At 60.9% G+C, this 21,678-nt stretch overlaps 2 protein-coding genes across 3 annotated transcripts in view; both read left to right on the forward strand.

Moving 5' to 3' along the window:
• MRPL4 (mitochondrial ribosomal protein L4) overlaps nt 1-6,351 on the forward strand; it is a 16,347-nt gene extending 9,996 nt beyond the window's left edge. The window contains exons 2-9 of the mRNA XM_034792244.1: nt 873-955; nt 2,096-2,264; nt 2,761-2,812; nt 3,097-3,214; nt 3,873-3,979; nt 4,908-5,017; nt 5,385-5,455; nt 5,894-6,351. Coding sequence (XP_034648135.1) covers nt 873-955; nt 2,096-2,264; nt 2,761-2,812; nt 3,097-3,214; nt 3,873-3,979; nt 4,908-5,017; nt 5,385-5,455; nt 5,894-6,039 — 856 coding nt within the window. The 3' untranslated portion in view covers nt 6,040-6,351. The remainder of the gene's footprint in view (nt 1-872; nt 956-2,095; nt 2,265-2,760; nt 2,813-3,096; nt 3,215-3,872; nt 3,980-4,907; nt 5,018-5,384; nt 5,456-5,893) is intronic.
• A 4,416-nt stretch (nt 6,352-10,767) lies between these two features.
• LOC117888647 (vascular cell adhesion protein 1-like) lies at nt 10,768-21,311 on the forward strand. 2 transcript variants are annotated; one of them, XM_034792238.1, is made up of 5 exons: nt 10,768-11,064; nt 15,224-15,481; nt 16,052-16,339; nt 19,985-20,245; nt 20,687-21,311. In XM_034792238.1, exons 1-5 carry the CDS (start codon nt 11,013-11,015, stop codon nt 20,941-20,943), a joined length of 1,116 nt encoding a protein of 371 aa, XP_034648129.1. In that variant the 5' UTR covers nt 10,768-11,012; the 3' UTR covers nt 20,944-21,311. The 2 variants fall into 2 exon arrangements, with proteins under 2 accessions (XP_034648129.1, XP_034648127.1); XM_034792236.1 differs by lacking the exon at nt 10,768-11,064 and adding an exon at nt 11,422-11,540.
• Nucleotides 21,312-21,678: the final 367 nt, after the last annotated feature.

Genomic DNA, 21,678 nt, shown 5'->3' on the forward strand with positions numbered 1-21,678 from the left:
ATGGGGGGTCAGAGGTCAGAGGGCGCGCGGGGTGAAGGGCCCCATGGGGGGTCAGAGGGAGCGCGGGGTGAAGGGCCCCTGTGGGGGGTCAGAGGTCAGAGGGCGCGCGGGGTGAAGGGCCCCATGGGGCGGGAGAAGAGCCCGGGGCGCAGAGCAGAGCTCGGGGCTGGGTGGTGTCGGGGTCACAGGGCCAGCGGAGGGGGGAGTGAAGGGGCCTTGGGCTGGGGTCAAAGGGCAGAGCCCGGCGGAGTGACGCCCCGTGGGCGGGGAGGAGGGGGCTGCCCCTTTGCGCCCCCAGCTCCCTCTGCCCCGATGGGGGTGAACGGGACGGGCTGGAGCTGACCCAGCGGGGACGTGTGGCTCGGGGCCCCGCGTTCTCCGGGCCTCTTCCCTCCCTGGGGCTGAGTGCGGCCCCCGTTCAGGTCGCCGCTGCATCTCCTCGTGTCCCCCCGAGGCTGGGCTGGACTCCCCGGTCCCCTGGGGAGGAGCTGGCTCAGGGGCGAGGGTGAATGAGTTCGCAAAGGGCTCCAGTGTGGGGTTTAAACTCTCAGCTGATCAGGTTCTGCCAGCCTGGGACAGGCCCTGCTAGTGCTTGGTTGGCACAGCCCCCTCCTGTAGATGCAGCGTATACGACAGGCCGGCATAGCCACCCCATCTGCTCCAGTGACCGCAGCTGTGGGGCCAAGGGGGGCGATTTCCCCCACACCTTGACCAGGGTAGCCATGGCGACGTAGCATTGGCGTACGGCGCTGGCCCGCGCCTGGGGCGTTTTAACAACAGTGGGTGCAACATGCGACTTCCACCGCTGCGCCTTTCCCCTCACTACTGTGTGCTCTGACCGCTCCCTCCCCTTGTCTTTCCTCCCTCTCCAAGGCTCTGGCCACCTCGGCCGGCCGGCTGGGGCTTCCCGAGGCGCCCGCACCCTCCCCACACGTGGATGCCACAACCCAGGCAGGTGAGTCCCGTTCATGGTTCTAAAACGCTGCCTCTGCGGTTCCTGTGCCCGGACTTGGTGTGGTGGCCGGGTGTGAAATGAGATCGCAGGTGGCATAAGAAGCAGGAATGCAGGGATCGAGCAAGACCAAGCTTGCTGGAACAGACCAGGGGAGCCAGCTGGATTAGTCTGGGTGTGACAGGGGACAGCACCGGTTGCTTCGGGGGGGAACCCTGCAGGAGGTAGTAGTGGGATAACCGTCCCCCAGGGGAAGTGTCTTCCGAACCTCCGATAGAGGTCAGTTCATCCTCTGATGGCAGGGTGGTTGTATTGCTGTTTATTTGTATTATGGTAACACCTGGAGACCCCAACTGCGGTTCAGGGCCTCTGTGGTGCTGGGCACTGCACAGGCCCCTGACTGAGGGTCGGGGGCCCCCGATGTGCCAGGCGCTGCACAGACTCAGAGTGAGAGGTGTTCGCCGGCCCCAAAGAGCTCACAGTCTACTGGGGTAGTCAGTTCTTTTTTGTCATGGTCCAAATTTCTTGTTCAAGGTATAGTCAAGGTCCAGACTTCAGAGAAAATAATTAAAAAATAACAATCATGATAAGTAAATAAAAATATTTTGGGGTCCATTCAAAAGCATCTGGCGGTCCAGGTTTAGCCCTCAGTCTGTCTATTGATTACCCCTGGTCTAAACAGACAAAGGCAGGAGGGGAGAAGGGACTTGCCCTAGGTCACCCAGCTGGGCAGCGGTGGGAATAGGTGCCCTCGCCACTAGATCCAGGGGCTGCCTGGTCACTTGCCGGCAGACTGTGCTCTTGGATGTGTTTGGTAGCTCTGGCTTGCTTGTGACCAGTGCGTGTAGGGTGGCCAGAGAGCCAGTTTTACGCTCTCGCTCCATTGTCTGCTTTGCTGTGTGTGTGATGGTGCCTGGCTGGCTGTTGGAGTTGAGTTGTGCAGCGGGTTGTGGTTCTGCTGGAGATGAGCACCTGGCCTCTGCTCCCTGCCTTAGCAGAGTGACTTATGTGTTGCCAATCCGGGATGGTCAGTTTTAACTGGGACTGAAAATGGGCCGGTTATTCCTGGCCAGAGGCTGCTACGATCTGCTTGTGGCCGCACAAAGCGCGCGGGCTCAGACCTCTTTTGTTTGTGCCTCCTAGAAAAGCCGCCCCTGGTGATCTCCAGTGCTCCTGTCCTGCGGGGTTGCCACCTTGCAATCCCCTCTCACCGCACGGCCGTGCAGGCCTGGGTGGAGTCGCTCAGGCACTACGATGACAGACACGTGGGCCTAGCAGACCTGCATCCCGATGTCTTTGCAGTAATGCCCCGGTATGGTTCAGAGTCGCGTCGTCGGCCCGGGGAGCGTCCGGGTTGAGGGGGAATGAGAACCCTCTACGGGGAATGGCTGCCTCAGGGGGTGGGGATCGGGACGTGGGGCCCTTTCCCTCTGGGGTGCTGGCTCTGATCCGGCCCCGAGTCAGCCCCGATCTGAAGGTGTCTCAGAGCTGTTTGCTGGCCTGGGCCCCACAGTCACCTTTGCGCTGAGATAAAGCTGGCGGAACATCGACTGAACTGCTCTCTGCCCCCCCAAGGGGATCACCCAAGTGACGGCCTTGTGGCTAAACACAGGGATCCTGTGTCTGCGGCTGCTGAGCCGGCCCCTTTGCCCAGGGTTAATTCCAACCCAGAGCCGAGAAATCATGAAACCCTGGGGTCTTTGCTCCCCGATGTTGCTTGTTAAGCTGCAGCTCTGCCCACTGCTGTGTGCTCCTCAGACACACACAGCCTGCGCCAACCCCCTGGTCTCTGTGCTTTCCCTCTGCAGGGTCGACATCCTGCACACGGTCGCAGTCTGGCAGAGGAACTACAAGAGGATAGTGAGTGTGTGCAGAGCCGGGGGTGGGGACCCTGAGCGGAATGACAGCTTGTCAGTCTGAGGAGTGGGGATGGAGCGTGCCCATAGGCCAGTGACACCTGGGTTCTGTTCCCAGCTCCGGGAGTGGTTAGAAGTGGGGGCCTAGGAGTCGGGACTCTTGGGTCCTATCCCCATCTCTGTGTGCCGTAGGACAAGTCCCTCCCCCGTTGAGCGGGAGCAAGTTGGGTCAGGCAGGCCCGAGGTGCTCACGCCCGCTGGGCGCTCTGACCCGCGCTCTCCTTTCAGAGCTACGCCAAGGTGAAGACGCGAGCGGAGGTGCGCGGTGGCGGCAAGAAGCCCTGGGCGCAGAAGGGCAGCGGCCGGGCCCGGCACGGCAGCATCCGCTCCCCCCTCTGGCGCGGCGGTGAGTGGCTCCCAGCCCTGGTGGGTTCTGCCCGAGCTCAGGGGTTTGAGCCTTGGCTTGCTAAACCCAGGGTTGTGAGTTCAATCCTTGAGGGGGCCATTTGGGGATTGAGTTGGGGTTGGTCCTGCTCTGAGCAGGGGGTGGGACTAGATACCTCCTGAGGTCCCTGCCACCCCTGAGATTCTGTGATTCACCACATATAATTCAAATGAATCGTCCAGATTCTGAGCCCATTACTGTGACGCCGGGTGGGGGGCAGGGGGCAGACGGAGCCAGGGCCCCGGAAGCTGCGTGACTCTGGGCCCTGCTCCTGTCTCCCGTGCCCCAGGGCGCAGCCGGGGCCGCGTGGCCCATGACTGGTGCTGCCTGGGGACGCTGCCGCAGCGCGTGTGCGTTCAGCGGGGGGCGCAGCCGGGCTCTCTGGATGTGGAGTCAGTACAGTGCTGTGCAGTGTGGGAGCAGGGGGGCTGCTCAAGGCAGAGCCTGTCGTGCCCCTGAATCCGAGGCGCCCTCCTAGCCCCCTCCTGCGGGCACTGATCCCTCCTGACCGCCTGCTGCCCAGCCCCCTCCTGCGGGCACGGATCCCTCCTGACCTCCTGCCCAGCCCCCTCCTGCGGGCACGGATCCCTCCTGACCTCCTGCTGCCTCTCCCTTCCAGGCGGCATCATCCATGGCCCCAGGGGTCCCACCAGCTACTACTACATGCTGCCCATGAAAGTGCGCGTCTTGGGCCTCAAGGTGGCGCTGACGGCCAAGCTGATGCAGGTAGCAGGAGTGTGCGACTGTCGGTGTACAGGGCCCACACGGGCCGCTGGGCTTCTTAGTGTGTGTGGGTGGAGTGTCAGGACTCCTGGGTTCTGTCCCGGGCTAGGGGACTGGGTTAGGTTGGGCACAGGGGAGTAGGAACTGGGACTCCTGGGTTCTGACCCGGGCTATGGGACTGGGTTAAGTCGGGCAGGGGGATCAGGAACCAGGACTCCTGGCTTCTGTCCCGGGCTAGGGGATTGGGTTAGATCAGGCAGGAGGAGCGGGGGAAGCAGGAACTGGGACTCCTGGGTTCTGTCCCGGGCTAGGAGACTGGGTTAGATCGGGCACGGGGGAATAGGAACTGGGATTCCTGAGTTCTCTCCCGGGCTAGGGGACTGGGTTAGGTCGGGTGGGGGAAGGAGGAACTGGGGCTCCTGGCTTCTGTCCCGGGCTATGGGACTGGGTTAGGTTGGGTGAGGGGGAGGGGGGTAGGAACTGGGACTCCTGGGTTAGATCGGGCATGGGGAGTGGAGGGAGTAGGAACTGGGACTCCTGGCTTCTGTCCCGGGCTAGGGGACTGGGTTAGGTCGGGCAGGGGGACTGGGAACAAGGACTCCTGGGTTCTGGCCCCTGCTCTTGCCCGGACCTGCTGTGTGTACAATCACTCGGCTCGCTCACAGATGGAAGAGGGGTGGGCTGGGGTCCCCAGGATCTCATTCTGCCAGATGCAGGGCGCTGTTGCCAGGCGTTCTGGTCACTTGGTAACTAGGAGGTGGAGGGGTTGTGACCCCTTCCTAGAAGGCCCTTTCCCAGCCCAGCTGAAAGGGGGAGGGTCTGGCTGGCTCGGGGATGGGGAGGGCCTCAGCTGGCTTAGAGGATGGACGGGGACAGGGGTCACCCTGGGGTAAAGCAGCTGAAAGGTACCGAGCGTATTTTGTGTTTCCAGGACAACCTGCACGTTGTGGATGGCCTGGACATGCCGACCTTTGACCCCCAGTACCTGGCAGACCTAGCACAACACAGGCGCTGGGGCCAGTCCGTGCTGATTGTCGATGTGTGAGTGGGAGCGGGAGGGGGGAGACGCGGAGAGCCGTAAACCCCAGACACCCAGCAGAGGGCGTGATCTGGGGGCCTGGCGGGAGAGGAGAGCACTGGGGAGGCCGGGCCTGGGGCCCAGGAGTAGAGCGCCCCCTGCTGGCACGAGATCTGAGAGTGCTGCAGGGGTTGGGCTAGGGGGTAGTGCTCCCAGCCTTCCCCAAGAGAGGTGGGGACTGGTCTCCTTGCTGCCCCGTGCCAATGCCCCCTGGCTGGCGTCGGCGCTCCAGGCCCTGCACGCAGCCTGGAGGAGGGTCTCGGGCGTGGGGGGCAGTCCCCAGGGCAGCCTTGGGCTTAGCTCACGATTCCTCCTCTGCCTCTGTTCCAGCAACAAGATGCCCAAGAACATCATGAAGGCAGCAGCCAGCCTGAAAACCATCACCCTGGTGCCAGCCCTAGGTGAGTGCTGGAGGGGCGGGGGGTGTGCTGGCCCTCCAAGGTCACCATGCTGGCCTCCCAAGGGGGCCCCAGCTGGGGGTGTTCACGAGAGCCCTGGCCTGCGGGACGCGGTGCCTTCCCTCCCTGCCGCGTACTGCCCTGTAAGGGGGGTTCGTACCATGGCCCCCACCTGCAGTACAGCAAGCACCAGCCATTCACGATCCTCGTCCCTTCCTCCCAGCGTGGGTGGGGGGAGAATGCAGCTGGCTCTGGGGTGGGGCGCGGAGGCTGTTTATAGAGGGCTCCCTCGCCCGGCGCTGAGATGAGCCTGCCTCTGGGGTGGGGGGTCAGGAACCATCGCCGGAGCTGCCACGTGGGCAGGGGGTGCTGGGCTACCCTGCACCACCCAGATCCGGACTGGGCTGGGCGTGCCGTGACCCCGCCCTGGGTCTCTCGCAGGTCTCAACGTGTACAGCCTGCTCAAGCACGAGACGCTGGTGCTCACGCTGGACACGCTCGCCTTCCTGGAGGAGAAGCTGCTATGGCACGACTCCCGCTACACCGCCCTATACCCCTTCCATCTGCCCTACAGCGACTTCCCCTAGCCCTGAGGGACGGCGCCTGCCGCAGGGAGGCCCCTTGCGCGGCGAGCCTGTTGAGTGAGTCGGCCCCACTGAGCGCGTGCGGAAAGGGGACTGGCGCCGAGGCAGCGTCCCGCTGCCCTCCCACGATGCACCTGCGGGCTGCGAAGTGGCTTGGAAGTGACTGTTCTCTGCCCGGTGGACAGGAGGGAAGCTGGGCCGCGCCCTTGGGGGCGGGAGGATGGGGAGGGTTTCCTTCTCCGGCTTGCCTGGAGCGTGACCGTTAAACGGCCTGTCCTGCCGACGCACGGCCATTAAAGAACTGCCGCTACTGCACTGCCTGGTGCTGGCTCGTCCTGTCTTCGGTGGGGCTGGGGCGCCAGGCATCCGAGCCCAGCGTTCCCCGCGGGGGCTGCCGGGCCAGGGAGGGGGTTCCCGTTTGCCTGAAGGGTTTACCCTAAACTGGGGGAGGGGAGGGAGCGAGCAGGAGCACAGCCCCCGGGGGGGGCGTCACCCCTCACCCTGCACGTGGCACGTGGCCATGCAACCCGTGTACTGCGCTGGGGCTGTAGGCCTGGAGCAGCCAGCGGGGGAGCGAGGATTGTCTGGTCTGGCCCTTGGGGCTGCTGCGGGCGGAGCTGGGTTTGTCCAGGTGTGATGGGGTCCCTGGGGGGCAGCCTGGACTCTGGGACTGCTGAGCTGCCTGTCCCCCCAGGCTGTGATGCTGTGGCCAAGTTACCAGCCTCTGACGGGCACTGCCCAGCTGCGGTACACGAGCCATCTCCAGGTCACTCGAACCAACAACAGCCAATTCCTCCCCAGCCGTGCAGCCCAGTGCTGCCCCGTTCATTACCCGTCCGCCCCCCCTCGATGTGGTGAGGACACACTCCGGCCTTTGGAAAGTGAGCTGAGATCCCCCACGTTCTTCAACCAAAACAGGCTGTTTTCGGTAAAATATAAACCAGGTTTCGTAACCGCAGAGAGATGCAAGTACCACGTGTGGAGATCAGAGTCGGTTACTTAAGAAACAAGAAATTTGCATTCTGAGTTCTGCAGGCAAAGCAGGGGATGGCTCAAGCTGTGTCTCACCCTGACCGATGGTACAAACAGGTCACAGATCCTCCCTCCCTGGCTGGGCCCATCCTCCCCCAGTTGGCTCTTTGCCTCCAGCCGGGTTTCCAGGGGTTGAGGTGGGGGGGGAGTGAGGCCAAGTGATGACGGCACTTCCCTTCCTCCCGCGTGCAGTGAGGGGTCGGTCAGTCCTTGTTGGTCAGGCGTCTCCATTGCCCGCAGGCTCAAGGATGGGTGCTGATGAGCCGTTAACCCCTGTCTGGCGGCTCGCTGGGGCCTGAAGGCTGGCGGTGGGTTCCCAGCCTCACGAAGGATTTCAGTGCGTCAGACAACAGGCTGTTAACGTTCAACAGATCAAGATTTTTAAAATGACACCTCACTGGGCGTACTTTATACCCCCCATATCCTCATGGCGAGACGGGGGGGATACGGGGGGTCCAGAGTGCTGTTCTGAGGTACCGTGTCACACCAGGTCCTGCGGGGGCTGAGGAAGCTGCGTGAGGGCAGCCTGTGTCCGTCACGCGGGGGCTCGGGCCAGGGCAGCTCGAACCCCAGGCATAGGGGCTGTCTCCCCTGGGTGTGCGACGGGTCGGCGCTGAGTCTCAGGACTGCTGGCTGAGCCGGTCTGTCCCGCACAGCCTCCCTGCCCCACATGCCCCCAACCCCTAGGCTTCCTGCTCTGTGGCGCTGTCCACAGGCCCTGCAGGCGGGGGTGTGGCAGCCAAAGCTCACAGCAGGGGGGGGGTTAACATCCCCCCCCCCCCCCGTGATGCCGCAGGGCAGGCCTGTTTTAGGCACGGGAGACAGACAGAGCATCACGCGTCCAGCCAGGGCGGGCTGGGCAAGCTTTGCTTGCAGGGCAGGAGGGCAGCGCTTGCTCGGGGCAGGGTGGAGGCTGGGCCATGCCACTCACAGCTGCAGCCGCAGTCACTCCCAAGGGCTAGTTCCTCTTGGCTGGGCCCGTTCCTCATCCGGGGAAGTTGAGCTTTCTAAAGACTTGGTGCCTTGCAACCATTCTGTAAAATACTAGTAATGAACAGCGGCAGGCCAGTGCTTAGGAGACCCTATGATAACAAACTGGGTGGGAGGAGACCCCACAATCACAAACCAGCCTGTGTAGCATTCACAAGAGGCCCTACAATAACACACTGCTGTGTGCAGCCTATCCTCGGAGAGACCCTACAATAACAAACCAACATGCCGCTTCCAGACGTGAGACGAGATCTCTGAGGTCCAGGCCCACTCCCGGCCGGGACTGGACCCGGGGCCTGCTCCCGGCCGGGACTAGCCCCGGGGCCCGCTCCCCACGTCTCACACATGCTCTGCTGTGGCAGTGAAGAGGCCAGGGCTGCTGATTTCTGGTCCTGTTTGTGCTGTGTCAGTCCGACTGCTGCTGGAGCCCAGGCAGGTTCATGGGAACGTCCACACTGCAAGTGGAGCGAGGGCAGCAGGGTCAGCGCCTCCCTCCAGTCCCGCCTCCCTTGCTCAGTTTCAGGGCGTCGCCCGTCTCTTCCCTCCCGGGGCTTCAGGGAGACTGGTGCGCTGAGCGGAAAGTGCTGGGTCCTTCCTCTGTGTGTGGCTGCTGATTGCAGCTTCCTGCCTGGCTCTGAGCACATGGCTCACGGGAGACCTTTGGTGCCAGCGTCTGCTTGTGCTTCCCTCCTCTGTGCAGTTCCTCCGGATCCTGCCTGGGGCAAGGGGGCAGGAACGGGCCCTGGATCTGTTTTCTTTGGCTCAGAACCGCATTTTCCTGGTGGCTTCTGTGCAGTTTTAAAAAACAACGTTCGACGCCATCGTCCTGTCCCTTTCCAGCCTCTGCGTGCCAGGGAGGAAAGCTGTCGTTCACCACGCAGGGCTGCCTTGTTAAATTACTAGTAGGTGTATTATGATAGCACCCACAGTCCCGAACCGAGATCAGGGCCCCGTCGCGCCAGGCGTCGCCCAGACCCCAGCAAGATCAAGGCCCCGTCGTGCTGGGTGCCGCCCAGACCCCAGCCAAGATCAGGGCCCCGTCGCGCTGGGCGCCGCCCAGACCCCATCTGAGATCAGGGCTCCCTCGCTCCGGGCGTTGCCCAGGGCCCTGTCGTGCCGGGCGCCATCCAGACCCCAGTGAGATCAGGGCCCCATGGCGCCGGGTGCTGCCCAGACCCCAACCAAGATCAGGGCCCCCGGGTGCCGCCCAGACCCCAGCGAGATCAGGGTCCCCGAGCGCTGCCCAGACCCCATCTGAGATCAGGGTCCCCTCGTGCCGGGTGCTGCCCAGACCCCGACCAAGATCAGGGCCCCCGGGCGCTGCCCAGACCCCAGCGAGATCAGGGTCCCCTCGCGCCGGGCGTTGCCCAGGGCCCTGTCGGGCCGGGCGCCACCCAGACCCCAGCGAGATCAGGGCCCCCTCGCGCCGGGCGCTGCCCAGAGCCCGGCCAAGATCAGGGCCCTGTCGCACCGGGCACTGCCCAGACCCCAGCTAAGATTAGGGCCCTGTCGCGCCGGGCGCTGCCCAGACCAATACTTCTCAACTGATTTACCATTGGGGGCTGCATCCACACAATATCCTGCCTGTGTGGCCCTGAGGATGTCACATGGGCTGCCCCAGCGGGCCTTGTGTTGGGAAGCAGGGGCCCGGAGAGACCGTCCCCGCCCCGGAGTGCTTGTGGCAGGACAAGGCAGTGCCGTTCTCCCCACGTTACAGATGGGGAACTAGAGCCCAGAGACTGAAAGGGGGGATTTTCCTATGGGCCGAGCCCCCGCGCCTCCCCATTGAGCTCTGACAATCCGGCTCCAGAGATTGTGGCAGGACAAGGCCCTGGGTTCCTGGAGTCGCAGCCCAGCTCTCTGAGCACGAGGCCAGAACATTTTAACCTCGGGCAGGATGATCTTCCAGCGCCTTCCATCTCGCAGTCTCAGGCCCCGGGCAGCCGGGCTGGTCCCAGCAGGTCTGGAGTGCCCAGCCCCTCCCTTCTGCTGCTTTGGGTGCCTGTTCGAAGGCTGTTTTTTTCCCTGGAGGAAAGGCAGCCACAGAGAGCAGCAGGCCCGAATAGCCACGGCCAGCGCCGTGCGCACGACGCAAGGCCATGCCGCGGCAGGGGCGCAGAACGCAGAGGGGCAGGTCAGCCGGAGGTCACTCCGTCTCTCCCCAGAACTGCCTATCTCCATAGAGACAGTGCAATCCCCCCGCCCCCCATACAGACCCCTCTGTCTCTCGATTCTAGCTATTCATCCCCAGACAGGCCCCATAGCTAGCCATTCATCCATCCCCACACCGTCTCTCTCCCTCGGGACGCATCCTGCTGTCTAGCAGACCCGGCCAGCCAGCCGGGCACCTGACTTCTTACACTGGTGCCCATCACCGTTGCCGCTGGGTTTCCGAGGCCGTGCCTCCGGGCTGCAGGGAACAAGTGACCTGGCCAAGGCCAGACTGGAGCCCCTCCCTTTGCTCTCAGGGGTGCAACTGGCCTCTTCCTTTGACAGCCCCCTGTGTCTGCGTAAAGGTCTTAGCCAAGATTTTCACACACCCGGCCATATGCTGCTGTCAACATGTTTGTTCTTGCAGACGCTGTGTGGTGTGTGATAAGAAGCAGCTTTGCCCTTTTTTGGTGGTTTTAGAAGACCTCAAAGCTCCCCAGCCTCGGGGGAGGGGCTGACCAGGTCCTTTCCCTCACCAGTGAAGTGCAGCCACCTCTGGGGTGGAGCATGACAGCTGCACAACAAGACTGCACCACAATTTGGGACAGGAAGTGAAGGAGAAACCTGGATGCAGCTGAAGCCACAGGGAGGGGGCTGAGTTACAGCCAGGACATCTGCCCGGGGGGAAAAATCTCAGATACTTCACTGCCTTTGAGGGTCAGGACATCGATCAGCCACCCCTGTCTCCCTCCTACTGCTTCTCACCCCTCGGGGAAGGGGGCAGCAGCCGGCTCCCCGGGGGGATGCACCGAGAGGCCGGAGGCATCGGCACCATGGGGATTGAATTGCAGCTTGGTGAGATTGGGGGCTGATGCTGCTTGGGCAGCGTAAAAGGGGTGGAAATGCCCCCTACGAGTTGCCTCCCCATACAGGGCCTCCCAGCCCTGCGTGGAGTGGGCATAAAGGCCTGCGCCCAGCCCCTGGTGTGGGGGACAGAGCAGGCGCATGGCCAGTATGCGCGGTGCTGTGCCCGGTCTCTGCTCCCCCGGGGCCCGGTGGGAAGCAGAGGGGCAGAGCAGTGGTGAGGCTGTGGGGTGGGCAGTGACCCCATCTTGTCGCAGCCTGTGGGATTGCCCCTGGTAGCCGGGCTGGTCGCTCCCAGAGAGCGGGGAAAGCATGCCAGGATACGCTGCTCAGCCCGGAGCAGGAAGGGGTGGGACCTGCCTTGTGGGTGGCCTCTCCAGACACACGGTTCTCCTGGTGCAGGATGACATCTCACTGCCTCTGTCTGGGCCTGACACCCCTGGTTCTGCTCTGTTGCCTGCCTCTGGGTAAGCTGCGTGTTCTCCGGGTCCGCTGGCGGGGCGCTCAGGCCGCGTGGCTGGGGAATTTGAAGATGAGCAGTCGAGAGTGGGTTCAACCTTCTCTTCCCGACTTGCCTGTAGTGTCGCAGTGCCACACGCAACAGCATCCAAACCTGCCCGGCAGGTGCCAGCCGGTGCCTTTAGCTCTGGGGCCGGGCCGGGGTGATTTGGAGCGGGGCACCGGGACCTGGGCTCTGTAGTCACAGCTCGGGGTGAGGCGAGCCCCAACGGGGCTCCAAAGGGCTAGACCGAGCACCCCTCGGGCTGTGGCTGAAACTGAAGGGGAGGGAGCATCAGGGCCGGTCGGCTTTGACACACACAGACCTTGTGAGTAGCAGAGACTCTCCCACCCTGGCAGAAGCGTTCGTTGGAATGGCTCTGCGCTGGCCGTGGGCCCCTCCCAAGCACTAGTGATGGCTGGAGATGGTGATTCTCTGCATATTTCGGTAGCACGGAACAGCCCCGGCTGGCGTCGGGCTCCTGTCGTGCTGGGCGCAGCGCAGAAGCAGCGTGAGAACCAGTCCTACTGAAACAAGCTCCCAGAGACTGAAGGTGGAAAACAAGCCCATAAAGGGGAAATTACTTCTCCTAGGTCAGGCATAAGGCAGGAAACAGAACCTCCCACTCAGCGCTCTGCCAGCTGGCACGCTGGGCTTCCAGCCCCCGTTCCTAACCCAGAGAGAGGGAGGAGGTTAAAGAGTTAACATTTGCAGATCCATAGGGAGGACACGGATCTGACTGGTGAGTTACAAATGAGCCACGGCCCTTGGCTTTGACTCGTTACTTATAATGATTTTATTCTTGAGTTCTTTGTAACGTCACCGCCAACCCCCCGACTTTACAAAGAAAGGCCGGGCTGCCCCGGGATGCGAGTGGCAATTGCCTACTGGGTCTTGTGTCGCTCTGAGTGAATCAAGTTTAAACAGCTTGCAGGGGGGGGGGGGGGAGTCCCATTGGAGTGTAAATGCCAAGTGTGTGTGTGTGTGTGGGACGTCTGTAGCATCCCTCGCAGGGCGACGGGGGCCGTGTAAACCTGGCAAGTGGTCTGAGCATCAAAGGACTATTTTAAACTATGTGCCAGACAAAAAGAAACTTTGGGGATAAGAAAAATTCAGTGGGTTTCCCACGAAATACCTGGGGATGGGTGGGAAGCAAGTTCCCACCGGCAGACCCAACCTTCAGAGGCTACGCCCTGAGCAAAGAACCACTGCCCGGCTGACTCGCTGTTCCCGGGCTCTGAAGACCAAAGACCTGAGCGGTGTACAGGGGAGACTGACCTGGCACGGGGGTGCGTGTTGTTCTGAGTGTGGGGTGGGGCTTGCAGCACTGCCTGGGGTGGTCTCTGGGACGCTTGTGCCGGCCCGTTCATCGCTCTGTGTCTTCTCCGTAGCGCTTTCACCTGAGAATAACAGCCCTAGGAAGGGCCGGGGAGTAGCTTGTGCTCGGGGCCAAAGCGCCTGTGACAGGTCCCCCCGGGGGGGGGTCCTGGAACTGGGGTACCACTGAACCCCCCGACCCACCAGCCTGGCCTCCCCTTACACTGTACTGCTGTGACCAGCCTGCCAAGCCCCCTCCCAGGCTCCAGCCGGCCCTTTACCAGCACACACACAGGGAGGGACACACCCAGCCACAGTTACATACAGACGCTGTGAGCAGCTCTGCATGGGGAGGCACAGCTAGGGCACCTCCCAGTTCCTAAGCCCCCCACCCCCCCGAGTGTAAACCCAGAATTATACCCTCTTGCACTGCACCAAGAACTGCACAGCGTGAGCTCATGAAATTCGCCCCCTCCCTCAATGTGGAGAGGAAATACGCAACAGCTTTCTGCCCCAAGTTGCTACACCCGCACGCTGGTTTTAGACAAAGCAAAAATAAGTTTATTAAATACAAAGGATAGATGTTAAGTGATTGTAAGTGAAAGCAAATTACCTAGTAAATAAACAAAACCGCAGACTGAGCGTAACACACTAGATAGGTAGGATACAAATTAGCAAATTCTCGCCCTGAGTGATAAACAGGCTGGCGGATTCTTAAGGCACAAGCTGCCTTGGCTTTCCCAGGCTAAAAATCCCTTTAACCTGGGACCATCACTTCCCCCCTGTTCAGTCTTATTCCTCAGGTGTTTCCAGGTGTGTTGTTGTAGGGAGAGTGAAGTCCCCCCATGATGTCATTTCCCCCTTTTTATATCTTCTCCCCACTTGCTGGAAAGCTCTTTTGCCATGACTTGGGTCAAACAGTTCCCACTATGTAGAGCTGGCTCTGAGACATAGGCGCCGACTTCCCCTCTTTCCCGTGGGTGCCCAACCCCCCACTCTGCCCCCGGCCCCGCCTCCACCCCACCCTTTCCATGAGTCCCTGCCCCTTCTCACCCCTTCCCCAAAGTCCCTGCCCCAACTCTGCCCCCTCCCTGCCCTATTACAACCCCTTCCCCAAAGTTCCTGCCCAAACTCCGCCCCTCCCTGCCCCTATTACAACCCCTTCCCCAAAGTCCCCGCCTCTTCCCTGCCTCCTCCCCTGAGTATGCCACGTTCCTGCTCCTCCCCCACCCTCCCGGAATGCGCTAATGCTGCCAAACAGCTGTTTGGCGGTGGCCGGGCGGGAAGCGCTGGGAGGTAGATGGAGGAGCGGGGACGTGGTGCACTCGGGGGGAGGAGGAGGTGGGGCAGGTGGTGAGGGGAGCTTGGCTGCCGGTGGGTGCAGAGCACCCACTAATTTTTCCCCATGCGTGCTCCAGCCCACGAAGTCAGCGCCTATGCTCAGAGAAGTTTCTATTGCACACAGTTCCTGAGGTGATCCTTGTGCTCGTGTGAATTTCTTCAATCAGCCACCAACATTGTTTGGCATTTTTACTGTTGTGCCTGAAAGGCGGCTTGTGGGTGTTTTCAGCCTCAGCACGTTTCAGTAACAGGTACATTGCCAAACTTCATCACTTCACATACGACGATAGCACCGACAATCCAACGAGACATTCATGTCTAGCAGACCAAGACTTTTAGGATGCTACCTCACAAGGCAGACTTTGTACAAGCCCTGTGGTGAATATTACGGTGCCAGGGTGCCACAGCACCGTTCATGGCGTTGCAGAGAAAGCACCGTGCAGCCCTCTGGGCTGCCAGGTTTGGTCACCGCGTAGGCAGGGAACCCTGCAGGAGACTGAGATCTGCGGGTCTCTGCCCAAGAGAGGTGATGCCTGAGGAGTGCAGTGCTGGGGGAGTGGGGAGGGGGGCAAACACAGGTGCAGTTGCAATGAACTGTGACAGACACTTTGCCAGGCCTGCTGCCCCCTTGTGCGTCCATTCCGGGCACTGACTGAGGAGGGGTCCTGGGAGAGAACAGCCCAGTGCCCGGCTAATTAACGGCTGTATCTCCAGGCGGGAGAAAGGGGGTGAAGGCTGCCGAGGCCCCCCTAGATCTGGCATTTCCTCACTCCCCGGGGCTACATGCAGCTGTAACAACCCCTCCCCCCCCCCCACACACACATACACATACACAACCCAGCACTGCAGCTGGAGCCACAGGCCAATGTCCCAGAGGGAGGCCTGGGCAGCGGGACCAGCCTGTCCTGGCCCACCTGGTGTCCCGGGGGGGGGGGGGATGCTGTGGCCATGTGGGCTGGGGGGAGCCTGTCTGATTCTCACCCTGCTCCCCAGTGCGCCCGGACCCATGCGGCCTGAGCATCGTGCCCAAGGACCCGGCAGTGGCGTTCAGGGGTGACGTGGTTCTGAACTGCACCAGCACGTGCTCCAATCACAGCAGCCTGGGCTGGGAGACGTCGGTGCCGAAGGTGACGGATCGGGGAGACAGATGGGTGTCTCTGCACATCTCCAACCTCACGGATTGGATCCTGGAGCCCCTGTGCTACGGCAGCAACCCGCAGATCATCGAAAAAACCAGGCTCCACGTGTACCGTACGCTGAGGTTTAACCGCGCGCTCACTCCCCCCCCCGCCCCCACTCCCCCAGTGCCGCCCCTGGGAGGGGAACGACTTTTCCAAGAACTAGAAGTCAGTGCAAAGAGTCCTGATTCCCAGTACCCTGCTCCTACCACTGCCCCTCCCACACCTGGGAACGGAACCCAGGAGTCCTGGCTCCCAGCTCCCCCCACCGGCCCCCTTCCACACCTGGGAACGGAACCCAGGAGTCCTAGCTCCCAGCTCCCCCCACCGGCCCCCTTCCACACCTGGGAACGGAACCCAGGAGTCCTAGCTCCCAGCTCCCCCCACCGGCTCCCTTCCACACCTGGGAACGGAACCCAGGAGTCCTGCATCCCAGCTCCTACCACTGACCCTTCCACACCTGGGAACGGAACCCAGGAGTCCTGCGTCCCAGCTCCAACCACCAGCCCACACAGTCCCCTCCCCCCCCGGAATGGAACCCAGGAGTCCTGCCTCCCCGGGCATCGAGCACAGTCTTTACAAGAAGGCAGGGAGAAGCTACAGGAAGGTTCATTCCCCTTTGTTTCCCCTTCTCCCCCCCCAGGATTCTCACCCCCCAAGATCCACCTGGGAGCCGAGATGGTGGCCGGTCACCAGGAGCGAATCACCTGCAACGTCTCCAGCCTTGTGTCCGGCTCCAGCCCCTCCGACATCAACGTCACCCTGAGCAGCGGGAACAGCACCCTCAACAAGAGCCGCGGCAGCCCGGCCGTGGGGTACAGCTTCGTGGTGCAGCCCATGCAGCACGGGCAGGAGATCGTGTGCCAGGCCTGGCTCCGCGTGGGCCTCCAGGTGCTGAGTGACAGCGCCAGGGCCACCCTGCAGGTCTGGGGTGAGGAGCTGTCAGTTACTGCGAGGGGGTCCTTAGTCCGTAGTGTGCAGCAGCTTCCTGACCATCAGAACGACCAGACTGGGTCAGACCAAGGGTCCATCCTAGGGTTACCATACGTCCGGTTTTTCCCGGACATGTCCGGCTTTTCGGCAATCAAACCCCCGTCCGGGGGGAATTGCCAAAAAGCCGAACATGTCCGGGAAAAATACCGGCCGGGCACTTCCCCTCCCGCGGCTGCTCTGCTCCTCCCCAACTCAGACAGACTTCGGCTCTGTTTAAGAGCCTAGCTGCCCGAGCGCTACCGGCTTCAGGCAGCCCCTGTGCCTCCGGACCCCAGCCGCCGGCCGGGCACTTCTCTTCCCGGGCTCCAGTTGCTCTGCTCCGGCGGCTCGGGGTCTGAAGGCACAGGGGCTGCCCGAAGCCAGTAGCACTCGGGCAGCTTGGCTCTTAAACAGAGCCGAAGTCTGAGTCAGGGGAGGAGCAGAGCAGCTGGAGCCGGGGAGGGGAAGTGCCCGGCTGGGGGCGCAGGGTCCGGAGGCAAGGGGGCTGCCCGAAGCCCGAGCGCTACCGGCTTCATGGTTTGCTGGGCAGCCTCCAGACCCTGCGCCCCCGGCTGGGCGCTTCCCCTCCCGGGCTCCAGCTGTGCTGGGGAAGCGCCGGCCGGGGGCGCAGGATCTGGGGGCTGCCCGGCAAACCGTGAAGCCGGTAGTGCTCGGGCAGCCCTTTTCGCGTGGCTGGGAGAGAGGAGGGGGAGTTAGGGCGGGGACTTTGGGGAAGGGGCGGGGAAAGGGTAGGGGCGGGGTGGGAAAGGGGCAGGGCCAGGGGCCGTGGAGTGTCCTCTTTTTTTATTTTTTAAATATGGTAACCCTAGTCCATCCAGCCCAGTGTCCTGTCTGCCGACCGTGGGCAGTGCCAGGTGCCCCAGAGGGAACGGACAGAACAGGGAATCATCCAGTGATCCATCCCCTGTCGCCCATTCCCAGCTCCTGGCAAACAGAGGCTAAGGACACCATCCCTGTCCAGCCTGGCTAATAGCCATTGATGGACCTATCCTGCATGAACTTTTCTAGTTCTTTTTTGAACCCTGTTATAGTCTTGGCCTTTACAACATCCTCTGGCAAAGAGTTCCACAGGTTGATTGTACATTGTGTGAAGAAATACTTCCTTTTAAACCTGCTGCCTATTAATTCCATTGGGTGACCCCTAGTTCTTGTGTTATGAGGAGTAAATAACACTTCCTTATTTACTTTCTCCAAACCAGTTATGATTTTATAGACCTCAATCCCTATCCCCCCTTAGTCGTCTCTTTTCCAATCTGAAAAGTCTCAGTCTTATTAATCTCTCCTCATACAGCAGCTGTTCCATACCCCTAATCATTTTTGCTGCCCGTTTCTGAACCTTTCCCAATTCCAATATATCTTTTTTGAAATGGGGCGACCACATCTGCACCCAGTATTCAAGGTGTGCACGTACCATGGATTTATATAAAGGCAACATGATATTTTCTGTATTATTTTCTATCCCTTTCTTAATGATTCCCAACATTCTGTTCACTTTTTTGACTCCGCTGCACATTGAGTGGATGTTTTCAGAGAACTCTCCACAATGACGCCAAGATCTCTTTCTTGAGTGGTAACAGCTAATTTAGACCCATCATTTTATGCGTATAGTTGGGATTATGTTTTCCAATGTGTATTACTTTGCATTTATCAGCATTGAATTCCATCTGCCATTTTGTTGCCCAGTCACCCAGTTTTGTGAGATCCCTCTGTAACTCTTCGCAGTCTCCCTGGGACTTAACTATCTTGAGTAATTTTGTATCATCTGCAAATTTTGCCATCTCACTGTTTGCTCCTTTTTCCAGATCATTTATGATTATATTGAATAGAACTGGGCCCAGTATAGACCCCTGGGGGACACCACTATTTACCTCTCTCCATTCTGAAAACTGACCGTTTATTCCTACCCTTTGTTTCCTGTCTTTTAAGCAGTTACCAATCCAGGAGAGGACCTTCCCTCTTATCTCATGACAGCTTTCTTTGCTTAAGAGCCTTTGGTGATGGACTTTGTCAAAGGCTTTCTGAAACTCTAAATACACTATGTCCACTGGATCCACCTTGTCCACGTGCTTGCTGACCCCCTCAAAGAATTCTAGTAGATTGGTGAGGCATGATTTCCCTTTACTAAAACCATGTTGACTCTTCCACAAGAAATTATGTTCATCTCTGTGTCTGACACCCAGGGCCGGCTCTAGAATTTTTGCTGCCCAAAGCAAAAACAATTTTGGCTGCCCCCCCCCGTTCTTTAATTACCCCACCCCCGGCCCCGCCTCAACTCCGCCCCTTCCCCAAATCCCCAGCCCTGCCTCCTCCCCCCAGGCTCTCAAGCCTAGGAGGGAGGGAGGGGGAGAAGCGGCGCCCGCGCCGCGGCCACTCGGAGTCTCCCCCCCCCCAGGTTTGAGAGCCTGGGACGGAGGGGGGGCGAGTAGCAGCGCGCGAATCAGCTGTTTCGCGCGCCGTGGCAGCAGCAGCAGAGGTGAGCTAGGGCGGCCGGGGCACATTTTTAGGGGCAGCATTCTGGCGCCGGCCATGCCGCCCCTAAGAATGTGCCGCCCCAAGCACCCGCTTGTTTTGCTGGTGCCTAGAGCCGGCCCTGCTGACAATTTTGTTCTTTATTATAGTTTCAATCAGTTTGCCCGGGACTGAAGTCAGGCTTACCAGCCTGTAATTGCCGGGGTCCTCTCTAGAGCCCTTTTTAAAAATTGGCGTCACATTAGCTATCCTCCGGTCATTTGGTACAGAAGCTGATTTAAATGATACGTTACATACCACAGTTAGTAGTTCTGCAATCTGACATTTGAGTTCCTTCAGATCTCTTGGGTGATACCATCTGGTCCTGGTGACTTATTACTGTTTAGTTTATCAGTTTGTTCCAAAACCTTCTCTAATGACACCTCAGTCTGGGACAGTTCCTCAGATCTGTCACCTGAACAGAATGGCTCAGGTTTGGGAATCTCCCTCATGTTCCTCAGCCATGAAGACCGATGCAAAGAATTCATTTAGCTTCTCCATCCTTGAGTGCTCCTTTAGCATCTCGATCGTCCAGTGGCCCCACTGGCTGTTTAGCAGGCTTCCTGCTTCTGATGTACTTAAAATTATTTTTTGCTATTACTTTTTGTCTCTTTTTGAGACCATGGAAATAAAAAACAAAATTACTTCCCACAGCCAGGGACAGAACCCAGGAGTCCTGGCTCCCAGCCCCCCGCTCTGACCCATTTGTCCTCAGGCCTCTCCTAGAGCTGGGATAGAACCCCGGAGTCCTGGCTCTCAACACCTGTCTATAACTACTAGACCCTCCTCCCTTTGCAGCACTTGGGAAAGCCCCGGCAGGGTTCTCTTTTCTGACCCCACCCCGAGCTGGGACTCCAACCCTGGAGCCCAGACTCCCAGCACTGCCCCCCAGTAATACCGGGACAGTGATACCCATCGCCCCCTTGGCAGGATGGCCAGGAGACAACTGGGGCAAGCCTGACGGTGTGGGGCACATGGGTGGGAGGTGGGGATCAGCCCCTCCCTTGGGGCCCACAGGGGGTCACTCCCAGATGGCCCCTCCTTGCTGACCCCTGCTCTCCCCCTGCCCTTCCAGCCCCGCCCCACAGCGTGAAGGTCTCCGTGGAGCGGCTGGAGTTCGGGGTCGGCGCTAACTTCACGGTGCGGTGCAGCGCTGAGGGGAACCCCCCGCCCGAGCTGCACTGGGAGCTGCCCTCCAACGCCAGCATGGAGCTGTCTGACCACGGCCGGACGGTGACCGTGCACTCGGCCCAGCGCGCCCACAACGGGACCTACCGGTGCCTGGCACAGAACAAATACGGGGCCAGCTTGGGGCAGGTCGATGTCCTCGTCCAAGGTAAAAGCAACGGGCCCCAGGGCGCCTTCCTTCCCCTCTGCGGAGGGGCTCCGTGCCAGCCCCCGGAGCCGGGCCCAAGGCTGGGAGCACTCGGGACCCAGAGCCATGGGCTCCATGCCTGCCTCCATCACTGGCTCCCTCGTGACATGTCTGTGGGTCCAGGCCGGGGCTATTCATTGGGCCGGGAGGTGGTCTCTGTCTGGGGCAGGGTCCCCAGCCCTGCCGGCTTGGTCTGATCCCCTTCTTGTCAGGGCAGACAGCAAGGGCTGGCTGGGGGCCACTGAGACAGGGCTACTGTGTCCTGTTGGAGGAGGGGGGGCTCAGGGGCGCCCGGGCACCCGGGGGGGGGGGGGGGGGGAGGGGGCACGGGGGCCCGGCGGGGGCGGGGGGGGAGCAAGCTGGGGCTCCCCCCGACTCGTGTTTCTCCCACTGTCTCCACAGTTCCCCCAAGGTCCCGGATCGTGATAGTCGCAGTGGTGCTGGGGGCGATTATATTTCTTGGCGGCGTAGCCTTGGTAGTGTGGCGGCTTGTGAGAAAACGCTTCATGATGTCTTTGCTGCAGCCCACGGCGGCCACGGTCCAGGGCTGCCCCCTGCCCGCCTGCAGTGGGGAGGGTAACTCGGGGAAGGGGGAAGCTCTGGGCCGTGAGGGGCCTGAGCCTTTGGGTGAGGACAAGGAGGAGCCCAGAGGTGTCTGAGCCCAAAGCCCTCACCCCGGGGGACTGGTTCCAGGGGCGGTGGGGTCACAGCCCTTTCCCTGGTGTGCAGAGGAGCCGAGCCGGGCCGCAGCTCTCCAGGGTGTCTAGCCCTGGTGCCTGTGGGTGTGCGTGTGTGTGTGTGTGCCTGTGTTTGTGTGCATGTGAGTGTGCACGTGGGAATGTGCATGTGAGTGTGCGTGTGTGCGCGTCCGTGTGCATGTACAATCCTTTTTTCGGTGCCCTGGGACTGTTACATTTACAGTGAGTCCAGTCCAGACGCCCAGGTAACCCCAAGCTCCCACCCCCCGAGTGGCTTACATTGGTTCCTCTTGGTTTTGTTCGTCTCAAATAAACTGACTGCCTGGGCACCTTCTGCTCTGTGTGTGAGGCTCACGACCTCCACCCTGGAGCAGCCCCCCGCGGGCGCCCACGGAGGTGTTAGCCGTTGGCAGGGCAAAGCAGGGAGCCTGTATCAGCTCTGGGCATTAGTCATTAATGCTGCTTCGTATGGCCCCCGGGCGTTAGAGGGGCCCCGCAGTGGGACATGGGGCCTTTCCCTTGGAGGTCGCTGGTTTGAATCCAGCCCCAGCTCGTAACATGTCCGTGTCCCCGGCTTGGAACGAGCTGTGGGGGTTGGGGTGGGCACAGCTCCGTTCTTAGCAGGGCAGGAACCTCCTGATGTTGATGGCCCTGAATCATTAAAAGTCTAGATTGAAACCGAACCCGAGCACCACG

The sequence above is a fragment of the Trachemys scripta genome, chromosome 16 (assembly GCF_013100865.1).
Source record: "Trachemys scripta elegans isolate TJP31775 chromosome 16, CAS_Tse_1.0, whole genome shotgun sequence".
Taxonomy (NCBI): Eukaryota; Metazoa; Chordata; order Testudines; family Emydidae; genus Trachemys; species Trachemys scripta.

Bases quoted from the DNA above. Each gene is read 5' to 3' on its own strand.
- LOC117888647 (XM_034792236.1), top strand. From the start codon at position 11,477: ATGACATCTCACTGCCTCTGTCTGGGCCTGACACCCCTGGTTCTGCTC. The intron at 15,482-16,051 runs GTACGCTGAGGT...CTCCCCCCCCAG, and splicing joins AACCAGGCTCCACGTGTACC to GATTCTCACCCCCCAAGATC. The intron at 16,340-19,984 runs GTGAGGAGCTGT...CTGCCCTTCCAG, and splicing joins GGCCACCCTGCAGGTCTGGG to CCCCGCCCCACAGCGTGAAG.